We start from the raw sequence: 26,693 nt of genomic DNA on the forward strand, positions 1-26,693 counted from the left end.
CGCACAGGAAACCCAGCCGAGGAGAGAGACAGGAACCTGCTTCACTGCTGCAGCAAGATAATTTTAGGCGGGGGCTCATGAGGTGGGAGGTGGAGCGGGGTCATTTCAGGTCATGTTCAGGCGGCTTGTTCGGCTGCTGGCGGGGGCTCAGCCAATGGCGTCTCAGTGCAGTCTTTATATAGCCCCATGTGTGAACGAGTTACTCCAAAGCACTGGCTTATAGGAAGACCTTACAGAATATTCCGTTGCTTCAACTTTTACAATAAAAAATATTACAAACTTTTAATAGGGACAGGGAAAACATGTGACTTTGTTTATAAGACTTTGTTTTATCTTGATTTTCAGTGAGGGGGGGGGAGTGGCACTGAACCTGTACACCCCTCCCAGAGCAGGAGATGCGATTGACGGCGACAGGAAGCAAAACCTCACTCATGCTCCTGCCCGAGCAAGTCTGTGCCCCTACACCCCCCAGTGGTATTTCGCTGAGCGTAACAGGGCATTGGCACTGCAGTGTGGCCACGCCCCTCTCCCCCCCGGCCGGGCATGTCCATGCCAAGTGTCACGTACGCCCCCGGCCCCAGCAGTTTTGGCAGGGGGGGTGAGTTTAATAAAAACCAGTTTGACTCTTTGGGAATCAATGTTCCGGATCGATCCGGCGTGGATAAGGGGGGCATGGGTGCACTGGGCCCTGCTGATTCCCAAGTTCCCCCTTCCCATTACCGACACATTGCCATGCCGATGGATATCAACATCTGGTGACTGGAACACATCTGTGTGAGGGAGCGATGTGTCCCTTCTCAAGATGAACAGTGGGAGGCGCTGGACTTGGGGAAAACATGTTTTTCAGATTAAGACGCAAGGCAACCGTGATGGTCATTTCACTTTAGAAATGAGATTTCGGCTCTGGCAGAAATGTCTAACAATGACGTTGTCGGAAAAGCTTCTTCGAGCCCTAAAACCTTTTTTTAAGTGTTTGTTATTTTCAAAGCACCGTGGAGATGCAATGGAGTCAGTGGAAAACAGCCGAAATCACCAGTTTTCACTCCACGCTCATCAGCTTCCAGTGACACCCACCAGAGATGTATAGTAACGAAGTAGAACTACTTCACTACTGTACTTAAGTACTAAAAGGCCGTATCTGTACTCTACTGGAGTATTGTTTTTTTCTCCTACTTCCACTTTTACTCCAGTACATATTTTCGATGAGTTTAATACTTTTACTCCGATAGATTTTTTATGTGCTGCATCGTTACTCGTTACAATTATAAAAATGTTACGAATCATTCCAAACCCACATTATCACTGCCAGAACAGTAGATGGCTCTGTCACAGGTTTGAATAAGCTGGCTCATCATTGAGCGAATCAGACGATCAAAGAAGACAGCGCTGCCTGCCTGCATTGAGAGCACTTTAGTTTGTTTTCGACATGGAAAACCCAGAAATTCCTAAGCGCTAGATAAGTTAACTAACGTTAGGTACGCACGGTTCATAACATGCTGCGATGTTCACTTAACTAGCTGGCTATCATAAAGGCTGTCACGCTGAATGGTGTTTTTGATACTGTATATATATATGATGTCTTTTGACTGCTTTCTTTAATAACTGCATAACACAATACTTGTACTTTTACTTTCAGTATTTGAGTAGTAAATTTTAAAATAAACTACTTGCAATACTTAAGTACAAAAAATGTTGAATACTTTAGTACTTCCACTTAAGTATGGTGCTTAAAGAGCACTTCGACTTCTACTCAAGTCACTTTTTTGATAGAGCACTTGTACTTTTACTCAAGTCTGGGTCTCTAGTACTTTATACATCTCTGACACCCACCCATTGTCTGCCGTGATTATATGGGAGGAGTGACCAGCGTACAGCCCCCCCCCACCCCCCCCCCCCCACATGTCAGTACCTTGAATGTGAATCTGCATGATTTCTGGCACTTTGCTGTAGAATCAGTGAAGTCTAATCGACAGTGAAAACTGCATTAATAACATCGTCTGTCATTTCATTTTTCAAAATATCACCAGTGTTTTCTTGTAAGACAACTTCCCCCCACAAATTATCCAATGGTATGCCCCCCCCCCCAACAAGATGATATGGTTGCTCCCAATAACTGAACACCCTTTCCTGAACACCAAAAGTACACGAGGAGCCGCAGAATGTAAGCACGCCCGCATGATACCCATGATGCTTTGCAGGCCCTGCGCGTGTCGGAACCGATGCCGGGGCCTGCCGCGTGGATTAGTCCCAAGAATGCTTCGTTCCCGTGTTTGTGTCCATGCTGAGTTACACTTCCCTAATCATGAAGCCATGGGGCTTCTGGGGGGGGTGGTCAGGGGATTTCTGTTTTGTTTTCTGTAGGTGCGTTTCAGGAAATACACTGTTTATATATACAGCTTTAGCTGCTTGTCTTTAGTTCTGTGCGTCACCCTGTCTGCTGTCATCGATTGCCCCAAGTGAACATTCATCCTGAAACCAGATCGAAACTGCAGCGTTTTCTGCTTTCTTGCTTTCCTGCAGTGAGACGGCCCTGTGACTGTCCCCGGGTTCGGCCTCCGGCCGGCTCTGCATGCTGCCGATCACAATACGTACCCCCCCAACCAGCAAACAGGCCCTCGTACCCTCTGAGCAGAAAACATTAATTATCCACTCTCTTTACTGTTCATTTAGTTCTCATCTCTCTGTTTTTTTTATGGGATGTGCCCGTTCTTGTGGTGTCTAACGTGAAACCGCTTCTGCGTTCTGCAGGGGCGTCATAAAATCTGAATAATTGGTAGAATCTACAGAATGGGTAAATTCAGAAATTTTTAAACGCTCTTTAGGACGGACAGAACTTACTTAACGGGGGGCAGGACCCGACTGGGCAAATGAATAACCCGACTGAGCAGATCAACCCTTCCCGTTAGGCTGAGGCCAGAAACGACTCCTCACAACGCAGTTAGGCCCTTCAGCATCTCCACTAGGGCAGCGTGGCGAGCGACAGCTTTGGCTCTGGAAAGACAAGGATGGAATATGAGTGTGAGACGTTTAAAGATGCAAGATAATGAATTATTAGATGTTACATGCGTCACTGTGCATGTGTGTTTGTGTATTCTCAGGTCATGGCTGCATCCACGGAGAGATCTATATCTGTGCACAAGTAAAGATGGAACATCGTGCCTTCTTTAATAGTTCTGATTGGTATTTGTGAAGGAAGACTGTGATTGTTTTGTGGACATTATCTGGCTTGTTTTTGACAGTTTTTACTTTGAAATAGACGCCCTTCCTCTTTGGACCTCTCACACCGTATTGCATTGCTTCACGTGGTATGTGGATCGTGACCCCACATTGACCATTTGTAGTTGTTGTCCCACGTTGGGACTGCGTGGCTGCCGTGTCCCTCGACTCAGCCTTTGGGGAGGGGGGAGGGCAGTTCCGCAAATCCCCACATGTCCCACGACAGCTGGGTGATGCAGACAGACAGGGATATCCAGAAAGGCACATCACAGGGAGAGCCGCCATCTTGGCAATGCCTTCCTCATGCTGACGGACAAGTGGTGTAATAACAAAGGTCAATCGTCGGGGTCAAATGATGCCATGGCAGGCCTCTGCCTATCGCTGCCCCCAGGGTCAATCCGGGGCTTTAGCTAAATGCTCTAAATAAATACCAGTGCCATCGTTTACATAGCCCCCTTCTGCCATTTGCTGGGGTCCTGGGACTGAACCAGTGAGTGTTAACGGCTAATTTGTTCCATGCCATCTGTTTACTAACCTACCGTTGCCATAACCAGTCAGCCTGTCACAGGGAGAAAAAAGTGCCCTATTTCTGTTGCGTTCAGGGTTTTTTTTGTTTTGTTTTGAGCAGAACATGTACAGTAAAGAGTAATCTGTGGAGTGAAGCTTCAAAGATGCAGATTTCTCGTCTGTGGTTCAGGACACCCGAAACCGAGAGATATCTGCTGTCATTCTGCGAAACTGTACTTTCAAGTAGCCGACCGCACCGTTGACAAGCGGTGGATGTTTCTGGAATCGCTGTCGGTGACATGCCGACGGTTCGCCCTGTGCGGGTTGGGGTATGAGGCTTCCGTTCGAGTCGCAGGGCCCGCGGCACTGGCCAGTTGTGCTCCTGATTTCAGTAAGTGTTTCTCTGTGGTGGATGCATTTCGACTTGCGCTTCGTCGCTAGCTGGAAACGCACAGATGGGGGCTGCCCGGCGGAATGTTCCGTGGTTGTCTACGAGTCGCTGTCCACTGCGTCATCACCGAGAACCCCCTCGCCTGCCCGATATTTTGTTCGATTGTTTTTCATGTGCCACTCGAATGCAGTGCTTTCCAGCATTTCAAAGGATGCTCTTGGCAGCCATGATGAATCATGTGACTCTGTGCAGATTCAATGGCTCTGATATTTCCAGCAAAAATGGAAAATATTACCAACTTGTCAAGCTGGCGGTGATGTCATCCGCTTTTGTGCACAGAATGATTAACGATGTAAATATAACATTATAGTTAACCAGGAGCCAAAATATAGTGGCTTTGATGAGGAGAAGAGAAGACGACCATCAGAAAGTTCCAGAATTTGCAGGGTTCTGTAACGTGGAAAACAGTCGCCGGTTTCCTCCACATGTCAAATGCGTGTTTGCCGGAGTATCCATGCCGACTCCGGGCACTCAGAAACCCGATCCGCACCGCGATGGTTCTCTCGAGACAGTGTGGTCTGCTGTATCTGAAGAGCGGCCCTTCAGACATGACGTGATAATCATTTCCGGACTTTTCCCTGACAGACTGGAGCAGTGAGAGGCTCCCCGATCACCCCGATGCATCTTTGGGCAGGAGGGCGACTTCTCCGCTCACTGGGCGCTTGAGGCTGTTAGGTGGGGGGGTGTGTGTGGTGCTCCGGGCCCCCTAGTGTCACCTAGGCTATATCCACCAGCTAAACAATTACCTTCTCTGCCTGGTTGGTCAACAGCAACGTTCAGCAAGCCATGCGTTTGCGTGAGGTCCCTGAGGTTTGGGGAGCCCCCTGTTGGCCGCAAGCAGTCACTACATCGAGGGGAATTTTTAGACTTTTTGATTTGGGTCCCAGAAACATCAGACCTGTCTCATTGGTTAGGATTGATTCACATGAGAGAATTTTAACTTCAGTGGTTAGAACAGGGGTGGGCAATCTTGTATATGCAGGTTTTCACTGCAACTCCCTAATTAGTTTCACTAATTAGAAGACTGATTGTCCTCACACCTGGGTTTGAACAGCTGACCTACAGGTTATCCTAAAAACCTGCACACACACCGGCCCTTTGCGGATAAGATTGCCCACCCCTGGGTTAGACAGTAGTGAGAGCAGTAGGCTGTGGACTGTGCGCCGCATACGGAACATTCATCTAATTCTACCGGATCAGCCAGTAATCTTCTTAATTTGTGTAATTTGGGGGGCTGGGGGATCCTGGGAGGCACTGTGGCTTGTCCTGGTTTCTTGCTTGTTATCACCTCATCATCCTCCCTGGATCAGATTCTCTGTGCCCTCAAAGGAAGCGATTAAAGTCCTGCCCCTTAGTGTCTGGTGTGGCGAGAAAAGGATGCAGACTCATTTGACAGCCAAATGAACCATAAGTGGTTGTTTTGCAGAGAGACCGCTGGGTTAAATAGCAGGTTTTGGAGCTGAATTAATGGTGTTGTTGGGGGTTGGGGGGGGGGGTCCTCTTTGTGGTTACGCAGTAGCTGTTCACGGCCCCGGATCGCTAAGGGGGCAAAGCTGCAATTACCGTTAATTGCCGCTATCAGCGTGCAAATAATCTCGCGGCCTATGGCGTGATGTTAGGTGGAATTATCACAGTTATTTTCTTACTTTGTTAGTATGGTATGAGTGGGGGGGGGGGCGTCTGTCTCGTAGGTACAGTGGCATGCAGTTAGCAAGTGGCTAAAAGGGGGTAGGTGCTGTCGGCGTGCCATGACCTCACTGGCCCGAAGTCTGATGTCTATCCAGTGTCATTCAGCACCCTCTACTGCAACAGACGCCTTGTGCAGGAATGTGACAGGCCACAGGGGGGCGTCGATGGGGCTGCCTTTGGACCATTGAGTGACGTACCTGACCTCCATGGCTTCAGGAGACCATGTAGCAGAGCTGAGTAAAGCCAGGCGTGACGTCTGCCGGCTATGGGCAGGACTGGTGGGAACACCTCCATCTGAGAGAGAGAGGCGGAGCCAGTGCACATTCACTGGGCTGTGCCAGTTTGCCAGTGCAGGAGGAAGTGTAATTCCCTGCAGGCTTCAGAGGGAGTGTCCGCGCAGCGCACTGTGAGCGGGGGTGCCAACGGCAGCGGAGCATAAGCGGCGCGTGTAAGGAGATGGAACGCCGGCTCTGGAGGTCTGGAGATGGTGTGAGCTTGAGGTTTAGATGAGAAAGTGAGATTATGGGATGGGGAAGTGGAACTCTCGTTTTTTTTCCTGAGAGCGCAGTGACCCTGAGACTGGCTCCCTAATGGTGTCTCATTAGACATAAATGTGTGCAGGTTCCTGGCACAGAGACCTGCGCGGTTTGGCCAGGGTGAGCCAGCTGGAAGCAATCACACGCCTGCTTCCTCCCCCCCCCTCCATCTGCCCCCCCCCCCCCCCATAGTGTGATCTCATTGCGAGCAGTGTCAGGGTTGGGCGGGGGGGTGGGTGAGTGTGATCTGAAGCCACCCCCCCATCCCGCGCAGCGCTTGGAGAGGAGGATCGACCCTGAGAGTAATTTGCTAAGCGGCACGGCGGTGAAATGATCTCGATACTCGTTTTCCATCGTGGTTCGTTCCTACGCTGAAGTCATCTGTATTTCTTGTTTTTTCCCCACTTCCTTGGAAATGTGTGTGTGTTTTCATGTTATTAAAGAAATAGGCAGTTAAATCGACTTCCAGTGAACTGTCAGGCTTCACTCGAAGCCCAAAGCCTTATATTTTGGGTTATATTTGAGTCTCTTATGGCGAAGCGACATGTTCAGTCATATCGGTGGGCCTGAACACCGAATTCCAGATCACAGCCGCCTGCTGCCTGCTCTGTTTTTCCCAGCATCCCTCAGGACCGGCTTTCTTTGCGTCCTGTCTCAGTAATAAACATTCAATCGCCATCTAAAGCGAGTATTTGTGCATTTTACTCGCTCTCCGGGCATGACGTCATTTCCTGATGGAGGACAAACACATATGGTGAACTTTTGTGACCTTTACAGAAGTCGACCCCCCTCCCCCCCGCCAAACAGCTGGAATTTGTCGTCCCATTGGACAGCTGGCATGTGGACTGCCCCCGCCCCCGTCAGGCCGTGTCAGGTCATCCCATTTGACATGGCTGGGCTAGAACAGCAGGATCCCATTGAGTGGCCAAACTCCACATGGTCCAACAGAATAACCCTGGAGGATCTCAGCAGGGTTTGAGCTTGAATGGTCTGGTACACAGCACCTTGTCTGAAGATCTGAGGGGCAGCTGACTGCTTGGCTGGGCCGCTGCTACCTTCCATGGGCAAATCCGTCCGCTAATCCATCTGATAATGAAGGATCTGTAGGAATTTGACCCCAACGTCGCCGCCCTGTAGGCACTCAGCCACCATTAACACTGTGTGGCCTCAGCTGTGTCCTGCAGCTGTGTGTGACTGCAGCAAGGTGTGTGATGTCAGCAACTCCCCCCACCCCCCCCCAAATCTCCCAGCAGCCCCGAGAGGGGTCCCTCACTGGGAGTCTCAACTCGAGTCTGTTAAACGTGCTCCAGCTGGATGATGATGGGGGGTTGGGGGGGGGTTTGTGATTGAGACTGAAGGGAGAGGGGGCAGCACACGGGGGTGAGGAGTAGAATCTGCCCGCCCCCCCCCACCCCAGAACCAGACGGAAAGCCAGCTCCAGTTACAAACCAAAAAGTATATTGTGAGCAGTGAGGACATTTTGAGGACATTAATCCTGTTTCCAGTCTGTCCCCTTCATCCCAGGAATATCCCACCTCCAAATGAAAGCATGGGGCCCTGAAACACGCCGTTACCTAGCGCCCCCTGGTGTCTGCAATCACGCCTGTTCCTCGTTCATTAGCACATTAGTGTTGCTGCTCATCTCTGTCACTGAACACCGATGTTCTTATCTGGTTAGGGAACGGGCCAGCAGCGGAATTTATCGTTAAAAATGTCCCAAGAAACCTGAAAATGCGGGTGTACAGAAATCCCAGACCCTCGTGAGCGTCTCACGCACGCCCTTCCCAGGATGCCGCGGTGCAATCTGTCACCTCCCGCCTATTCTCCATCGCACACCGCGTACACGACGTAATCGCACCGCCGGCAGATTAACGGATTCAGGAACGTTTCCAGGTTCGGGACGAGGGGGCCACGTGTCCCTGGTTACAGAACATTTGATGCACGGTGGTTTTTTGGGGAGGGGGCTGTGACAGAGGCAGTCTGGCCTGCCCCCCCCCTTTGGGGATCTTTGACAGCTTCCTCCTTATCTGAGGCGTTGTGTCGGGTTATTTTATAACTATTTTCCATTATTTTCAGCCTGTATTGTGGAACACAGGCCCTGTAAGAACCGCGTTCACTTCCTGCCGGTCTTGGTCGGCGTGCGGCCCTGTGACTGGGGTCCCCTGGTGAACGGCACACACGGGTTGGTTTCCTGGACCGGTTCTGGCGAGAGGAGCTCCTGCAGCTGGATGCCTGTTCAGCGCCTGGCACAGACCCATCCTGGCATCACTCCTGGCACTGATGCCCTCTACGGAGCAGGCGTGGCGCTTCGAGAAGAAAAGAAAAGCTCGCCGGGGGGCATTAATCCAGATAATCTCTCCATTAGCGGGGCCCCGACTTGCCAGGCGGCCAGAACAACGCGTTCCCGGCGTTGCCCGCATCCCACCCTGCCGTGTGAACCAGGCGGCGTCGGCCCCGCCGGGCTGCGCCGTTCCTCCGCCAAACCTTGGTCGGGCCTGTTTACTGACTGAAGCCACACCCGTTTCCAGCGGGAATTAATGGCGGGATGCAGGGAAGGACAGGGTACTGGCATATTTAACCTGATCGCAGATATACTCCTTTTTTACTAAAACGAAGAGGCGCATGAGAAAAACGAACCGACGAACGGCAGAAGTCTCACTGTTGTGGTACGGGGTCCCCCGGGAAAATGAAGGCGGGGCAGCCCGGCCTTGGGTTTTGGGTGGGGGGGAGGGCTGACAAGAGGCTTTCTTCCATGAGGCTGTGGGTTCGAGTCCTGGGAGAGGCTGTGATCGGCCATCATGGGGGACTCTGCAGCAAGGATGATGGGAGACGCAGGGGATCCTGCACAGGGTATAAAATGACAATTACATGCTTGTTTGGGTACCCGCCCACCCCGCAGAGTTATGTGAGCCTTGATTAAACTCTCCACACGCAGCATCTGGCCCGGCCTCTCTGATATCAGGGAGTAATTACGGTTTCGGCGGTCGGCCCATTTGCCGGCCATATGGCGCGGCGAGCATTTCCCCTGGCGAGGCCACATGGTGGCGCCATTGCCTGAGCCTGCCTTCATCATGTCCGACTTGACCGGCCTCCGGCCGTGGACCGTGACCGTGCCAGGCTACATCGCTAGCTGCCCTGTTTCACCCCATACAGCTCAAAAGGGGCGTGACTTAAAACATATATCCGCGTAAAGGCATCATGGACCATTAGACTGAATTATGATGAAATTCCACCAGTTATAAGTTCCTAATGAGACAGGAAGTAAACAGAGTAAAACGTTTTAGTTAAATCTTCGCATTTTGTCTTTTCCCAGCCTTTTCGTTTTTATTGCATACAGCCTGTCTGTTTCAGGACTTGACCAGTACGGGTCGTAGGAGCATCGTGTGTCCCGCACACGTCCTCAGAATGCCCGGCTGGACAGACCCCAACCTCCGCCCAGCCCCGTCCCTCGGGTCTTGGTGAAGGGGGGCGTGGCTGCAGCCCTGAATCTCCTCAATAAGAAATGCAGATGAATAAAGGCATGAAGCTGTAAGCCGCAGTAAATGTAAAGACCTGAGAGGCGTGTGCTTAGTGAAAACAGCTCCGCCTTCTTGGCTCTGGTTCTCAGGAAGTGCTCTCCGTGTCGGCCTGGGTCCTTGGCCGCCCACACACAGCCTCCATGAAAACCGGGGGGGGGCGTAGGTGATGAAGAGCTGTGTTTTTTTTTACCTCATCCTTTTCACTGTTTTGAGTTGCTCTGGGCTGTTTAGCCCATACTGATTCCCTGGCTGCCATGTCGGGGTGACATTACCACTGCCAAGGGAGAATGAGCGGAGACTGGAAACAAAGCTGAACTGAAGGGAAACAAACAAGCAAACACGGACACGAGAGGCCGCACAGCCAGAACCAGCCACGGGTCCAGACTGGCGTCTGGACCTTGATCCTGTTTACTAGGAGCGAGGTGGAATGGAAAGGAGCGTGTGCTCAGATCACCGGGAGCGACCGTGTGACTAATCAATACGGAAAATCTAAGTCATCTGACTCCACCCCCACCCCCCAGCTCACAGAGCTCTTACCGGGACTCGCCCCCCCCCCCTTTTGTGCCAGCAGTATCACCCCCCCATCTTGGCAGCAGCTGGTTTCCCTGGCAACCAGGTTGAAAATAAACACAGAGAAAGTGACATTCCCCCTGATGCCCCTCCACAGCGCCCCCTGTCTGCAGTTGAATTTATCAGATGCTGAGCTGAGGAATGGGGGACTTACAGGCTGCGGTCGAAGTCATGGCAATGGGGGGGTTGCCATTTCATTTTTGAAAACGCTCATCTCTTGCGGGAAGAGGAAGCCCCCCCCCCCAGGTGGTGGGCGACGCCAAGTTGGTCCGTGAGCCGGGCACACGCCCCATGTGCTGATTTGTTGAGCCAACTCCCCCCCCCCACCTCATTAAGGGATGATCGATGGCTGGAAAGGGCAGCTCAGTGCGCCGCGTGCTCCTTTTCCGCTCCGGTCATGCCGCGGTTCAGGTTTTCCGGAGCCGAGCGGAACCCCAGCAGATCTGAAAGCGAATCCGATACCCCACCTCCCTCATTAAAATGAGGGCTCTCAGGAAGCACTTGTGTACCTAAGGCCTGAAATATGCAATATTTCATGTGCGTGTTTATTTAGGATAAGGAAGCGTGCAGGACAGCGCATGCATGGAGCGGGCATGGGGGGGCCAACAGCCCTACCCAAAGGCTCCGGGACCTTCCACAGCACTAAATTATATAAATCACACCATGGGAGAGAGCAGGGAGGATTCTGGGTAATAGTGCTGGGCCTGGATGATGCAGCGATGGAGGCTGCATGGTAACAATCGCTATGCAGAAGCCAATAGAGTGGATTCTGGGTAAAAACGCCAATGTCCCTGTGCCTGAAGTCCCAAGAGCTCCTGTGCCGCTCCAACAAAACTCAATAAGACGGAGAAATTCCAGAAATGACTAGCGGAGAGTCCGCTGGGGGCATTAGCCCTATGGAGCAGGGCTACGCGGTAGCGCCTTCGCTGGGCTGACTGCGTAATTGATTTAGCATAGATGGCCAGGAGAGGTAGTATAAGCACAGCAACAGGCCTTGCTCCCCCGGGCTCCCCTGCCCCAACTTCTGCAGACCCGCCGGGGTTAACGGCGGATCAAACAGAGCGGCTTGGCCGTCAGTTCCCCTGATTGGCTGTCGCGTGCCGCATTCGAACCCGTAGTGGCTGTCCCTCAGGCCGTTGTCACCGGAGTCCCCAAGGGAGCGAGGAAGCAGGGACTGGGGACCTGTCACTGGGCAGGAGCCTTGCTGTCGTGAAATCGAGGACGTGGTGGGGTTAGTAGGTGTTGAACCGTGCCTTGGGAATAATGTGGATTCTCCTACTGGGGGGGGGGGGCTTGGGAGTGAATGGGTGTGTGTTTGAATCCTAAAGTAAGTGACACACAAGTTTCGTGACAGTATTTATTAAGCCTGTGGAATGAACACAGACACGCGTATTTTTCTTGGGTGGGGGTGAGCAGATTGTGGGGGGGCTGGTTGACTACCTGCAGCTGGAGAGCTTAGACAGATCAGAGACTCCCATCCAACATATGAAGTGCTCCATAGCGCCACACCTGGCAGCTCTGCAGAATGCAGCCTGCCTTCAGTTAGTATTATGGGCTTGTGTTCCTGTAACCACGGTCCTGGGGTCTAGGGCGCCTGCACCCAGGATAAACAGGCAGAAATATTCCATGGACTGAGGTGCTGAATACTGGAACCCCACCTTTGACCCCGGGCACACTATGACACGGTTCCACCATCAAGCGAGGGGTTTAAGCTAAAGGTGGAACAACGGCATGCTTTGTTTGACTGTTCGTAGCCCGTGGCGAGAGGTGGTGGCGCTGGTGGGGGGGTGGGGGGGGACGTGTGTTTGCCAGGTTCCTGTCAATGATTTAAATGCTAAGCTCTGCCCACAGCTAGGACAGGAGAGCTGTGAAAGCATGCCGATTAGCGCCGTAAGCACACTGAGGAATTCCGCGCTCTGCCTTGGCGCTAACAGCTCAGCGATAGCGCTCAGTGCTGCTCAGTTTACGGCGCTCGTTCATGGCCGTAACTTCCCTGCCTCGTCTAACAGAATTATAACCTGCTAATGTTGCCATGCTGCCAAACGCCTGTCCTGAAATGACCCAGAAATCCGCACCACCTCACACGCTGGCGGTTTATTGGCCGGTCGTAGGTCTCCTGGACGAGGTCGCTACGTCATTGGTTTGAACGGCAGCTAGGTGGCCGGCACAGGGGGTTGCCGTGACAGCAGGTGCTTGACTGGCAGCTCTGGTGGCCAGTGATTAGCTTGCGGGGGCAGGCCGAGGTGGCTTCAGTTGCAGTTGGCACGGGGCGCCAGTGTCCAATTCAGTCAGTCGCAGTGTTCCTCCGCAGCGAGAGCCAGGTTCCCAATCCGTATGGCATCGCATGCTATCCCCGGGGCCTTAATTCCAATATTTATTTCGGTCATTTTTATTTAATCCCCGTATGTTGCCGTTGCTCGCTTGGGGAAACGCCAGGAAACTGACGATCCGGGTCGATATGGCCGCACTGAGAGAGGGAGCGGGGAGGGAGAGAGGGGCCACTTCACTAACGAGGAGCCCATATGGCCTGGGGCTGCTTTTAACGTTAGCCACATTGCTGAGTCGTTGCAGAAGACCTGCAATAAAAGACGAGGGAGGGAGAGAGGGAGGGAGAGGTTGGGAAAGGGGGAAAACAGGCCGTATTGAAGGGAGGGCATTTCAGGACACACGCTACGTCACTCTCTCTCTCTCTCTCTCTCTCTCTCTCTTTCTCTCTCCCTCGTTGCCTTTCTCTCTGCACTGCCTGCCCAGGACGCAGTTTCTTGTTGATTATATATCTCAACCAGCCCTTTGTGTTGTCCCTCCCCCTCCCTCAGTGTCTAATGTTTTCCTATCGCGGGTCAGTCTCAGTTCAGGGCCCGATATCACTGAGCCGCAGAGGCCCAGTGCGTCTCTGCTGCACAGCAAGGCACACCCCCCCCCTCCCCCGCCCCCCTGCACAATCCCCGGCGGCTCGCTCTCCGCGGTTACCCAGTACCACCTGACGATAGCTTTTAACATACGTGTCTCCTTTGATGAATAATGCTCGTTTGCATCCACAGCAGGAGTGGTGTGGAAAGCTGCTCAGATCAGGAATAAAAAAAAAAACAACAAAAAAGTACTTATATAACAGAAGCTTTTATCCAAAGTGATGTAAAGCAAGGTCACTTGGAGGTTAAGGGACTCACTCAGGGGCCTAAAGGTGGAATCGCTCTACCAGCCGTGGGATTTGAGCTGCAGATCTTCTGAATGAAGATGCGGCCTCCTAACCTGCTGAGCCACACCCCCCCCCTTCTGCCCCCCTAGATTAGTTGTGACTGTTTTTCCCTGTAAATCAGATAGGAAATCGGCCCCAACGTAAACCCTGCGTAATCTGGGGTGACAAGATTTGGGTGGAGGGGCCCGCTGGGTGGGCGCTTGAGCAGATAATGTCCCACTTGGCAACTTTGATGTGCACTCGCTTCCCTCTCGTGCTTCTGACCAATCAGCGCTCGCTTCCCTCTCGTGCTTCTGACCAATCGGCGTTCACTCCCCTCTGGTGCTTCTGACCAATCAGCGCCCGCTTCCCTCTGGTGCTTCTGACCAATCGGCGTTCACTCCCCTCTCGTGCTTCTGACCAATCGGCGTTCACTCCCCTCTCGTGCTTCTGACCAATCGACGTTCACTCCCCTCTCGTGTTTCTGACCAATCGGCGTTCACTCCCCTCTCGTGCTTCTGACCAATCGACGTTCACTCCCCTCTCGTGCTTCTGACCAATCGGCGTTCACTCCCCTCTCGTGCTTCTGACCAATCGACGTTCACTCCCCTCTCGTGCTTCTGACCAATCGGCGTTCACTCCCCTCTCGTGCTTCTGACCAATCGACGTTCACTCCCCTCTCGTGCTTCTGACCAATCGGCGTTCACTCCCCTCTCGTGCTTCTGACCAATCGACGTTCACTCCCCTCTCGTGCTTCTGACCAATCGACGTTCACTCCCCTCTCGTGCTTCTGACCAATCGGCACTCCCGCACCTCGCTCCCCACTCGACCTGCCCTCCTGCCGGCTCTCCTAGACGCTTGTCAGCCAGATTGACGGCCGAGGCCGTGTCTGTGTGGGTCTGCACGTCTGGGTTTACCCCAGCCTCGCCAATGGCCATAGATCACCGCCGTGTATTTGCTAAAAATGGTTATGATTCTGTCTTGGTTGTTTTTCCAGTTCCTAGATCAGTGCCCTGGGGAACTGGCCAATCGCGCCTCTTCAGGTTTGCACGGAGTGTTCTTCTCCTTCCTCCTCTGCAGTCATGCCGAACAGCAGGGCGGCGATCAGCACGCGGGACGCTGCATGTGTTTCCGCTCGGCTGTCACCTCGCTAAGGCAGAGCCAGGCTACTTTCCTGTGCGCCCGTTTTTAAGAAAAGCGCAGGTTTGTGACTGAGTCTCCTGGAAGAGCTGTTCAGCCCTACTTTTGCAATAAGATAATCTATTTGGAGGTGGTGGGGGTGGCAGGGGGGAAAGCTGACAAGGCCAAATGGGCTGACATTTTTCTCGAGGGGGCCCCAGCAGCTTTGGGGACCCCACCCCTGTTCTCCAGAGAGCCAGGAGACCACATTTGCATCCTCTGAGTGAGACCATCAGTCCAGTAAATGCAGAAATTTGGATGAAGGGTAGCTTTGGCTAGTGGGGGGGGGGGTAAGGGGACAGTGGGGCTAATTTCTCTCCCCCCTGCATCGGACACAGGCCACGACTCCTGCTGGAGGTAATGACGCCAGTAATATGTCATTTAACAATTATATTAATGACAGTAATAGCCTGCAGGGCTGGCCGACATGCCGCGGCGCTCCTGGGAAAGCCGCCTGCTCACGGCCGCATGCATCCCTCCGAGGGCCAAGGATTTTCCAGATTAGGGTCAGGAAGATTCGGGGATTCCCTGTCCCCTGCTTTAAAATTCCCTTTCAGACAGAAGAGACCCAGAAAGCTGGCGGTTCCACAAGCCACACAACGTGGTGGCTAGGCAGATTAGCTAACGCCATAGCTCTGCTAGGAAGCCCCATGACGCAAAGGATTCTGGGAGGAGACGATACCAGGCGGTGGTGGTGTGCCGCAGTCGGGAACGTCCAGCAAACCTCAGGGTTTGGAGGGGTGACTCACATGCACGCTTTCCACACGTGCATGCTCCCCGCACGTGCACGCTCCCCGCACGTGCACGCTCCCCTCTAATGAATTCCCTTCCAGGATAGGGAAGATGTAGCAGTGGATTCCTAAGCAGGGGCCCAGAGGAGTGGCTTAAAATCATTTTCTATAAATATATATTTTTTAGCTCATTTGTAAGATCAGTCCAAAACAAACGCAGAAGGAACACACTGTTCGCACCTGGCATTTATATTGCGGCTTGCAGGGGAAAGCCGGGCAAATTGTTTCCGGCATTTTCCGCGAGCAGTACGGAGGCCAGGAAACCGGCATGCCAGCCAGCGCGGCCATGTGGAGGCGTGGCCGTGTGGAGGCGTGGCCGTGTGGAGGCGTGGCCATCCCCATGACCCTGTGTCGATGGAGCCGAGGTTGCCGGCAGCGCTGAGTGTAGTCGTGCGGCTTGCTGGTTTCTCCCCGAAAGCGAAAGCGCCGCCCCTCTGGACGTGTGAGATATGGCCCGCAGTTCACCGGCTGTCATCTGTTAAGTGGGGTCCTCCCTAAGCTGCCGGGTCAGCCCAGAGTGGTGGGGGGGCGGGGGTGTATGCCACCTGGTTAATGTGTCGGCTTATGCGTGTGTCCTGCTACAGCTGGCAGCCATGTGAGGGGGGGTAATTACTGTCAAACTCACCCTCCCCCCCCGAATCCCTCCCCACCCTCCCCTGGAAGATGGAGTATGACAGTCCGGGTGAACTCTCCCAGCAGGTGCCTGACATCCACCCCTGAGCCAGGCACACGCTGCACTTCCCGCCGGGGGGGGGGGCACGCCGCGCTCTGTCCCTAGGCCTCTCCACTCCATGCATCGGCATCACCATCACTGGGCCCTCCACGCCCACAGCAGCCCATAGCAGCTCCAAATGTGGGACACTGCGTCGTTGCATTGCCAAGGAAACTGGTGCACCGGTTACCACGGCAGCCCCCCCCCCCCCCCGGGATGTTCTGATCAGCACATTTTTTAGCAGGCTACCCGGATGCCTGCAGCGTCCGCCCCGGTCCTGCGAAGGAGCCGTTTCATCGAATCTCAATGCTGTGCTTTTTTTTTTTTTTTTTTTTGTACTGCAGTGGATTCAGCCCCCGCCCGCCCCACCCCCACCCCAGGGACTTTCGGGACTGCGGTTGGGTCCAAATATACCCGAGTCCTTGTTCGGGACTTTCAAACCCACACGCTGCTGTCTGCTTAATTGGTGCAGATCTTCTGAAATCTTGCAGTGCTAACAGTTACCTCAATTAGCTCATTCTTAGTAAATCTGTTACAGTCAGTTTTGTCATGCTAAATTTAAGCGCTTGTCAGAACCATGGGCCAATCAGGGGGCTCCCTGTGGAGTTCGCTTGCCTGTAGGTTACTTTCGGCAGCTGTTTGATTAATCGCTAAACATAAACCACCACCCTCTCCGGCCTTGTTTGGCTCCGCTTCCACATCCTTTCTAAATGGTGACCAGTGCCATGTACGTTAGCCAGTAGGGTGGGGGGGATACCCACAGTCAACTGAGAAGTGGATAGAGGAGGACTGGGCTTGGGGGGGTGGAAAAGGGCCCACTGGATGTGGCTGTTAGGCGATCTTAGCATGCATTACCATCTTAGCATAGCATAGTGTACCTTAGGTGTTAGGCGATCTTAGCATGCATTACCATCTTAGCATAGCATAGTATACCTTAGCTGTTAGGTAATCTTAGTATGCATTTCCATCTTAGCATAGAATACCTTAGCTGAGGGTATCTCAGGACACGGCTATTCCACCAGGGGCCTGGGGGAGGGCTTGGTTATATTTTCAAGCCACGCATTTTTTTTTTTACGACCTCTGACATTTCACATACTCGGATGGCATCTGTAAAAAAACAGTCGAAAACTTGCATTGCGTCTGGCTCGCCTAGAGACCTGTCTGTGAATTTCCACAGTCATCGATAGTTTGGAAACCCCTATCTTAGGACACAGGTCCATCTCAGCATAGCATATGCTGCCTTAGCATAGAGTATCTTAGCATAGCATATGTCACTTTAGTTTAGGGTGACTTAGCATAGCATATGTCACCTTAGCTTAGGGTGACTTAGCATAGCATATGTCACTTTAGCTTAGGGTGACTTAGCATAGCATATGTCACTTTAGCTTAGGGTGACTTAGCATAGCATATGTCACTTTAGCTTAGGGTGACTTAGCATAGCATATGTCACCTTAGCTTAGAGTATATTAGCATGGCATATCTACTTTAGTGTTTGGTTGGATAATGGACTTCTCTTTCGCTATCTTATCATAATGCGCTTAGGCCGAGAGTGTCTTTCTCTTTTGTTGCATGCTATCTCAGCAGAATCTGCTGTATACACAGATATGACCGTTTACACAGAAAGAATGGGATACATGGCTTGGGGGTTAAAGAAATGCAGTCAAAAGATTGAATTTATTAACTGCTACACTTGCGGGAGTGAAGATTGTGGTGGCTGGACAGGCACTGGGGAGAGTAACCGGCAGGATATGATTGTTGTTTCTCATACTGGGTGGTGATGGTCTGTTTATTCAGAGGTCTGAATGTCAGCAGACACCCGGCGTTTAAGGTTAGCCTGGGAAAGTGCCGGACGCTGGTTTTCATATCCGCATTAAATACACCAAGTCAGCTCCTGAAGAGAGTGACGCCGGCGGCGGTGTGTGAAGTTAGCTCAGCCTTGTGGTTAGTGCGCCGATTCCCTGACGGGCTTTACACGAAACCAGCAGTGAAACATGCGAAGCTGAGGGCTGAAAATCGAGGGCGACTCTCACAGAGGTCCTGGTACCAGCACTGTTTCCCTGTTACGCTCTCAAGACGCCAGTATCTTCTCATCCGCTTCCCTCTCCTGTCGTAGTTCCGGCCATACCAGCGACTGACTGACAATTATAGAAGGAAATAAATTTCCTGCAGCGCAGTCGGGGCACCAGCTCTGTCCAGATATTACCGGGCCTGAATATTTGCGAGAAAGGATCGGCACGCTTGGAATAATCTCTTATTGTAGGCGGCTTCGGCCTACAGCCACTAGGAGAGGAGAGGATTCAAAGCACGTGCTGAGGAGAAACAATCGAATGAGAGAAAGTATACAGTATGAATGTCTGGTTGTCTCTCCTCTAGGTCAAATGCAGTTAATACAAAAAGTGTGTATGGGGGGTTGGGGGTGACTTAACGACATCATAGGCCAAGGTTACATGAGGAGAGGGGGCCACTGTATCCCATTCAAACTTAAATGCTTCCCGTGTCGTTTTTGGCCAACAGACGTCGAGACACTTTACTGGAATGTATTCCAGGCAGGTCGTTCTTGCGGCAAACTCGGCCGTTTGCTGGCTCATCCCTCACACATGCCCCCCCACCCTCCCTCTCTGGCACCCTCCTGCCTCTCACTCTTCCTCTGTTTTTTTGTCTGTCAATGGGGGGGGGGAGGACTTGGCACCGGGGCGAGCTGGCACCCATATGCAGGGTTAGCTGTACTTTGTGCATTCCTGATCCGAGAGAGAGCGAGGGGAGCGAGAGAGAGAGCGATCTAAAATGGCTGCCAAGTGCTTACTACTCCTCCACATGAAATGTCTGCCAAAAAGAGAAAAAAAAACTTTCGCCGTTGCAACCGGCAAGCACAGGCCAGAAATGTCTTACACTAAACGCATAAATGAACAGGGACGGGAACTCAGGAAGTAAACTTGTTTACTTAAGCGGGAGCGAAGGAGAATTAGGTAAAGTGAGAGTTTGATGGAGATGAAACGTTGGATGAAGGGAGAGACTTTTTTTCTTTTGTTTTTGATTTAAGTAAATGGAGGAAATGTATGATTGGCGAGAGCTAAATGTGCCAGGTGCGAGAGATGAGAGGCAACATGATTTGTCTGGATGGACTGAACGAGAGTGAAAGACAGAATGAAAAAGAGGTGGGGAAAGAAGGGAGTGGGAGTCTGAGGAAGGCAGATGTGTTTCCCTCCTGGTGAAACTTTTGACGTTGCCACAGCCTGGCCGGAAAACTGAGATTCAATCCAGGACGCACAGCAGAGGACAAAAATAGTCAAACAGACCCATTGTGTCCTGATATTAAATGTAAATAATAACAGCAGAATACAAAAATGAGAATATTGAAAATAACTTTCTGGATGGCGCAAGCGGTCGACAAAATGGCCGCCCCCCCACTCTGTAAAATGGCTGCTTTCGTAATGTTGCTCTCTCCGCGTTTTATGATACTGTCACGCGGTGCCTCTCCTGCTCTCCCCTCTTTCGCTAATCTGCCGCGTCTCCGCGTAGGAGAGCTCTCGTACTCCCCGTTTCTCAATGCGCCCTACGCTGATTTCATCCTCGTGAATTTTACCGTGCGACCCAGGCCGTTCCGGCAAACCGAGGCTGCTGGCGGTGCGGCGGAGGGGCTCCGCCAAGCTTCCCGCTTTCCGGAGGGGGGGGGGGAGCAATTGCAGCGGGAATGCGGACGAGGAATGGCACGGGTCTTGACCAATGGCTGGCAAGCACCCACGTTTGCCTCTGAGCGGAACATCACTGCTGCGTAGGATCCTCCCATAACAGAATATATACAACAATAGCAGCAATAACAACAACAACAACAACAATAATAATAACAATAGGAGTAGAAAGGATGACAGGAAGTCCCCTTCACTCTGTTTGTCCTCTCGTACCTGCACAGCCTCTTCCGAAGCACACGGCATCTGCTTCACTCGATTCCCTGTTATTGTGGGATGTTCGGCCCCTGTAGCAAACGGGTAACATTTTAACGGAATTCTCCGACACGTCTCACCCTGTAGAGGAAGGAGGAGCTGGGGGGGGGGTTGAATATGCAGGGAGCGTCGGCTTGGCAAGAGCCACGGCCTTGACCCATGCGTCCCGCTTTGGGGGTGGTGGGGGGGGTGCTGTGTTCGATGGGGCGGCCCATGGTGAATGGGAGTCCTGTGCATGCAGAGCTGCGTATCAGTTAAAGGAAGCCCCTGTTTATTTGTGCCACTCATTTAATCGACTTCCTCCCTCTGACCCCGGCCGCCCCGCGTGGCAAACCCCTTTGTTTTCCAGAGCCGCTACATGGCTTTGGGCCGCATTTTATTTATTTACATGTTTTATCTGCAAATCCCAGGTGCGGCAGGAGATATAGGGAACGGCTTGACGACTGAATGGCGCTGAAGCGTGTCGTCGAAGCGCCGTGCCACCCTCCGCCCGCTTTGATACCCGCTGGCAGCGTCAGCGAAACACGCTCGTACGGCACACGCTCTCCTGAAATGCGTGTGGCTGCGTTGCATGTTTTGCTGCGAGTTAAAAGCCTGTGGTGCGTGACGGGACGTGCATGGCGACGTTGCAGAGATTCAGAAATTGGTGGCACAGAGGGACATACACGGGGTTAGCTGTGGTCGATTAGTGTGACATTCATAGCGCTCCCAATGGGGGGGGAGGGGGGACACCATCTAACAGCTCTTACCACTGACCACCATCTTGCTCTCTCTCTCTCCCCCTCCCCCTCCCTCTCTTTATATCCCCCCACCCCCAGAGTCCGAGCAGAGCAGTAGTCCTCGCACAGCTATCGGCTCCGACCAAGAGGACAGCAGAGCAGCAACTATGGGTAAACCATCCTGTTGTCCCCCCCGCCCCAACAGTGATCTCATCAGGGTGTGCCCATGAGCCTGCAGGGTGTCCCAGTCCCTCACCTGAACGGCGCCACTCAATTCTCCCTAGTTACTGGATCCCATGAGGCTGAATCCTCTGCCCCATGTTTAGGCTCCACCCACTGAAGGAGATGATTTCTTGTAGCTGGAAAATAGCCAGCAGGAGGGATGTGCTGCCTGTCATTGCCGGGGGGGAGGGGGGGGGGAGGGGGGGGGTCACTGCGGTACTGGTGCTGAAGTCCCATTCGGCCAGTTTCCAGTAAGCTCCCGATAACCAGAAGCCAGAATCTCCAGCAGCGCAGCCCAGTACCGTGATTGATGTTTGAGGACATTTTTACTGCAGAAATAAACTGGAAGTTGTTTCGGATTAACTTCCCGTGCTCAGAAAGGGAGCATAGTGAAGTAGGCCGTGTTTGACCTAGTTAGCATGCACCTACAGGAGACAGCGCCCCCTGTGGGCACATCTGGGAAATAAATCACATTTTTAACAAAACTTTGACACATTAGTGTTTTTGACTTGGATGGGCATTCCTGTACTGAAACTGCATTAGAGTAGATTCTTTTATCCAAAGCAACAAACTCAGAAAGCAGGGTTAGATTGAGCAGTATGACTCCGCCCGGCCCCTTGCCTCCACATCAGTATCCCTCCGCCCGGCCGCTTGCCTCCACATCAGTATCCCTCCGCCCGGCCGCTTGCCTCCACATCAGTATCCCTCCGCCCGGCCGCTTGCCTCCACATCAGTATCCATCCGCCCGGCCGCTTGCCTCCACAGCAGTATCCCTCCACCTTGGCAGTCCTTCCTTTTACCCATTGCCACATTCTGCATCTTCCCTTTTTGCCTTTAATTAACAAATGAAATGATTCCTGACTTACATTGGGGTTACATTGCTGCAGAACACTTCTGCATAGCTTGGAGTGCACCTTTAATTACTGTTATTACACAAATAATAATGACGATGGTAAATCTTATTAGAATACCAAGACAGATTAATCAAAATTTCAGCATATTGTAAAGCAATATTGCAATAAAAATGACTGAAAATTGTAATGAAACATTGCAAAAAAGGGTGTAACATGGAACACAGTATTTGCATAATCACATAATCACAGTTATGCAAATGTCGCAATGCTGGCATTTAGTATGAACAGCATTTCTGCAATAATAACAAAACAATCATTTAATGACGGCATTTCAGACACAAATCCAGACTGTAGGAAGTGAAAGACATCATGTGACCAGGGTGGAAGGATACAGGGCTGGCTGACGTAAGTCGGCTGCCTCCTTAATGTGTCCCTCCTGCTCTGTAGACCTTAAACAGCAGTCTGGTGTGAAATTTCGGCTCCTACAGGGTCGGAGTGAGACACCTCCGTGATGCTTGCTCCTTGCCTTGCCTTGTTGTAAGAGTGCCTCCTCTCTATCTCCCACAGATGCCCCTGAGTTTCAGGAAAGCTTTGTCACATCGGGGGTGTTCAGCGTAACAGAACTCGTTCAGGTTTCCAGAAGTAAGGCTGCCGCCTGGATGCGCGAGTCCTTTCACACTCGCTGTGGCGTGACGGTGCGAGCGATTGACGTGGGGGACGGGGTGGGACAGGAACGAAAGCTGTAAGGCTACAGAAAGCACACAGTCATCTGGAATTATATGCTGATGGTTTACTGTTACTCTGTTACTGTGCGGCAAACACACAGATGACCACAGTCAAGCAAACACTATCTTACTGAAAACACAAATTCTGAGATTTTTCTGACGTTCTCATCTTTACATCTCGCTCAGCCCCGGACACCCCCACAACCATACAGACCTCTGACCTTTGACCTTTGGTACCCGTATCTTCATTGACCAAATAAGCAGAGACGCTACTTCCACACTCACTTTCTGTCAATCCCCTGCATGCCGTGACTGAAGCAATGCCCCACTGACATTCTGATAGATCAGCCAATCAGGAGGGTCTGCCAGCTGTGTCACAGAGTGTGTGTGTGTGTGTGTGTGTGGACATCCCCCACACCGTGCACTCCCCAAGGGTTTGAGTTAGTCACATGGCATCCTGCATCCTGCCCACCCCCATCCCGTGGTCTCCCCACCACGCCGGGCCCTGTACCAGAGTCCACCGGTTCTTCCCACAGCGAGACGGCGGTCAGACTGGCGGGGGCCACAGAGTGACTGCGGGGGCCCACGTCTCGGGATTTCTGCACATGAATCCTCCCTTTGTCCCTCCCCCCCCCCCCCCCCCCGCCCCAGCCGACATGATAAACACAGAGGAGACGGGAAGACGGATGCCCCCCCCCGCCCCAGCCTGCCCTGACACCTTCTCACCAGGAATTAACTGTACCTGCGCTGACAAGGCAGTCATTGTTCAGGCCTCCCTACCGGGGGGGCCTGGGGGGGGGGGCAGTCCGGCTGAGCCGGCGGTTTGGGTTCGAGCGTCTCTGACCAGAATCAGCGTAGAAGCAGCCACACACACTGACGCACACACACACAGACAGACACACACACACAGACAGACACAGACACACAGACACACACACACACACAGACAGACACACACACACAGACAGACGCACACACACACACAGACAGACACACAGACACACACACAGACACACACACACAGACAGACAGACACACACACACAGACAGACAGACACACACCAGGAAGTTCCAGTGAAACAAAATGCAAAGTAAACATGTTTTGCATGTTTAGGATGGCAATGAAATCAAGCAGCGGTTCCTGTGTGTGTGTATGTGCTCTGTATATATTGCATTATGGGGACCAGATTTCCCCACATTCTGATAAAAACCTGTTATTTTGATGTTGTTGAGGTGATTTTTCAGTCCCCACAAGGGGAAACTCAGCTTTATAAAAGTCTGTGACGGCAATCAAAAAACTTTGTTTGGTTATTTATGGTTAAGGACCCCTTGTCCACCTGACCCCCCTGTCCTGCTGCCCTCCTGCCCTCCTGTCCTCCTCCTCACCTCCATGTGTTGCCTCTCCTCTCCAGCTCCTGTGGTCACAAGCGCTGGCCCCAACTTCTCCCTCGGGGAGCTGCAGGGACACCTGGCCTATGACCTCAACCCCACGGGTATAGGTATGAGGAGGACCCTCCCCAGCACCTCTTCCAGCGGGTAGGTACAGCCCCTCCCCCCACCCCCACCCCATCACACAGCAGCAGTCACATGACACAAGGCACTCTGATGTGTCAGTGAAATCTGTCTCGGTTAACGATGTAATCTGCAGCAGGGTTATCAGAATGGTATTGGGGCCCAAGGTGTGAGACTGCTGTTGGGCTGCTGGCCCCCTAAAATGAATTTAAGTGGCAATTCCTAGCCATATAAATGTCTGGTGTTACCACAAGTCATTCTGTGGACTGAATTTGTAATGCAACAAATCAGGCGATTTGACATTATTGTCTTTTCTACCGAACGTGACACAACCCTTTCTCTCTGTGCACCTATACTGTGACCACAAAGCCAGCATGCTCCAACACATGCAACAAGCCAACATAGTGGCCACCCGCCAACAATTCTCCAACATCTTTTAATAGTGTCCCTGTCCCTTTAAGAGTGACACTATGTCACTATGTGATTATATGCAATGCCCCCTCATACGTTTTGCATCAGCCCACCCCTTTAACATCCCCTCTCCCTCAAATACAGGAGCAAGAGGCACAAGTCAGGGTCCATGGATGACGACATAGACACCAGCCCCGGGGGGGAGTACTATGCCTCGCCCAGCTCCCCCACCAGCAGCTCCCGAAACTGGCAGGAGGAGATGGAAGGAGGTGAGCATGCCACCGCCCAGGGCTGCTGTGGTTTGACCGCTACCCACAATGCAATTCCCCAATAATGCTTGTTTATAATGCCAAACGGCTGAGTAATGTGGTCCCTGTGTCGTAGGACGACTCGCACAGGCCAGGGTTAAACAGGGAAGCTGTTTGTTAAAAATCACGAAAGGCTGGTTTTTCCTCTGGTAGCAGGATGCAGCCGTGATGCTCGTAAACTGGGGTGCGGCTTTTACAGAACCGCGTTCGTCATTCGGACCTTCCAGGAATACCTATTGTGAGCAGCGTCTCTGCACCCCTGCAAGGCTTCTTTTGGTATTTGAGTTGTTCACCGCTCTCTGCACAGCCCCTGTTACCCAGAACACAAAAGGCCTCAGGCTGTATTCCATACAGTAAATCTGGAAAATTTCAGTCTTGTCATTTCTGATTTATTGTGTTTTTCTGGTATCAGTAGATTTCCGAGGGAGTCAGTCGGTGCACAATAGCAGCGTTTATCAAGCTTAAATTTCACTTTAATTTCCCCCTGTATCTTCAAATAGGATTTCAGGAGACGTTATAAAAAACCAATACGGGTGTTTGGCTTGGAAACTCATTGCTTAAATTGAACCTGGGGTCCTAATTCATTTATGAAGCTTCGTTTTTTTTCCTCAGAAGAAACTCAAACTGAAAATTAAGCTCCCAGGGCATAGCGGTAAATTTAGGGGGCATTTAGGGGACTTTTACACCGAGTTTTCCTGCGGCCGTTGCCTCGGTAGGCGTTAGTGCGATGCAGCCGCGCATTTTGGCAGCGCTCTATGGACGGGTCGTGTGTAACCTCCTCTGCCATCCCTCCAGGCGCGGTGAGCATCGACTGGGTCTCCAGGAGACTTGGGGGTTGGGGGGGGGGGGGGCGGATACAGTACACGAGTGCAGCTTGGTAATGAGATTGTTTGGTGGCAGGAAAGCTAATGAGATTGAGGCAGCCATAGAGTGTAGGGGGCGGGGGGTGCAGGATGGAGAGTTTAACCCATGGTAGGGAGGGGGGGGGTTCACAGGCAAACAGTTAGAATGTCAGCCACCAAAGCTGACATCATAAAGACAGACAGTGCTTTGCAGGGAAGATGTCACCCCCTTCAGCAGGATTGCGGGGGGTGCAGGGGCGGGACCCCAAACCCGGAGCTGCCCCCCCCCCGCCCCGGTCCCGCAGCCCCTGCAGGAGTCTCGCTGTGCCCACCTCACGCTTGGCTCTCTTCCTGTCTAGACGGCCGTAATGAGCTCCTCCTTAACGAGGTTTTCAGCTGAGTGTCCAGGGGTTTCGCTCCGAGAAACGGCGGCACGAGGGCCAGAGAGTCGCTGCACAGGGTCTCGCATTAGCATTCGAACGCGGCGTGGAAACGCAGCCGATGTGGCCCACGGCCCGAGCCTCAGGCTAAGCAGAACGGGTCTGCCTTTAACGCTGCGTTAACCTGTGCAGCACCGCACTCGTTCAGCCTGCTACACGAAGGAAATTAAGCAGTGTTTCTCAAGCCAGTCCGCAGGGACCCCCCGGGCAGGTCACATTTTTGCTCCCCCCTGCTCTCAGCCAATCAGGAACACCGAATACCTGGTACAGATGTGTTGGGAGCTGGGAGGGAGCAAAAATGTGGTCTGTCTTGGGGTCCCCGAGGACTGGGTTAAGAATAAGGTCCCCGTGCCTTCTGCAGTGCCATCAGTGTCT

General features: G+C 52.4%; 1 protein-coding gene across 5 annotated transcripts in view; it reads left to right on the top strand.

Annotated features, from left to right (window-relative positions):
- Positions 1-26,693, top strand: part of LOC111847425 (nuclear factor 1 C-type-like) — a 68,193-nt gene that overhangs the window by 22,524 nt on the left and 18,976 nt on the right. For 4 of the 5 annotated variants that reach the window (XM_072704060.1, XM_072704059.1, XM_072704062.1 and 1 more), the window contains exons 3-6: positions 21,104-21,175; positions 22,648-22,722; positions 24,218-24,341; positions 24,873-24,997. In XM_072704060.1, the coding sequence (XP_072560161.1) occupies positions 21,104-21,175; positions 22,648-22,722; positions 24,218-24,341; positions 24,873-24,997 (396 nt within the window). The remainder of the gene's footprint in view (positions 1-21,103; positions 21,176-22,647; positions 22,723-24,217; positions 24,342-24,872; positions 24,998-26,693) is intronic. The other variant, XM_072704061.1, reaches the window with a different exon arrangement.

The sequence above is a fragment of the Paramormyrops kingsleyae genome, chromosome 21, assembly GCF_048594095.1.
Source record: "Paramormyrops kingsleyae isolate MSU_618 chromosome 21, PKINGS_0.4, whole genome shotgun sequence".
Classification (NCBI taxonomy): Eukaryota; Metazoa; Chordata; class Actinopteri; order Osteoglossiformes; family Mormyridae; genus Paramormyrops; species Paramormyrops kingsleyae.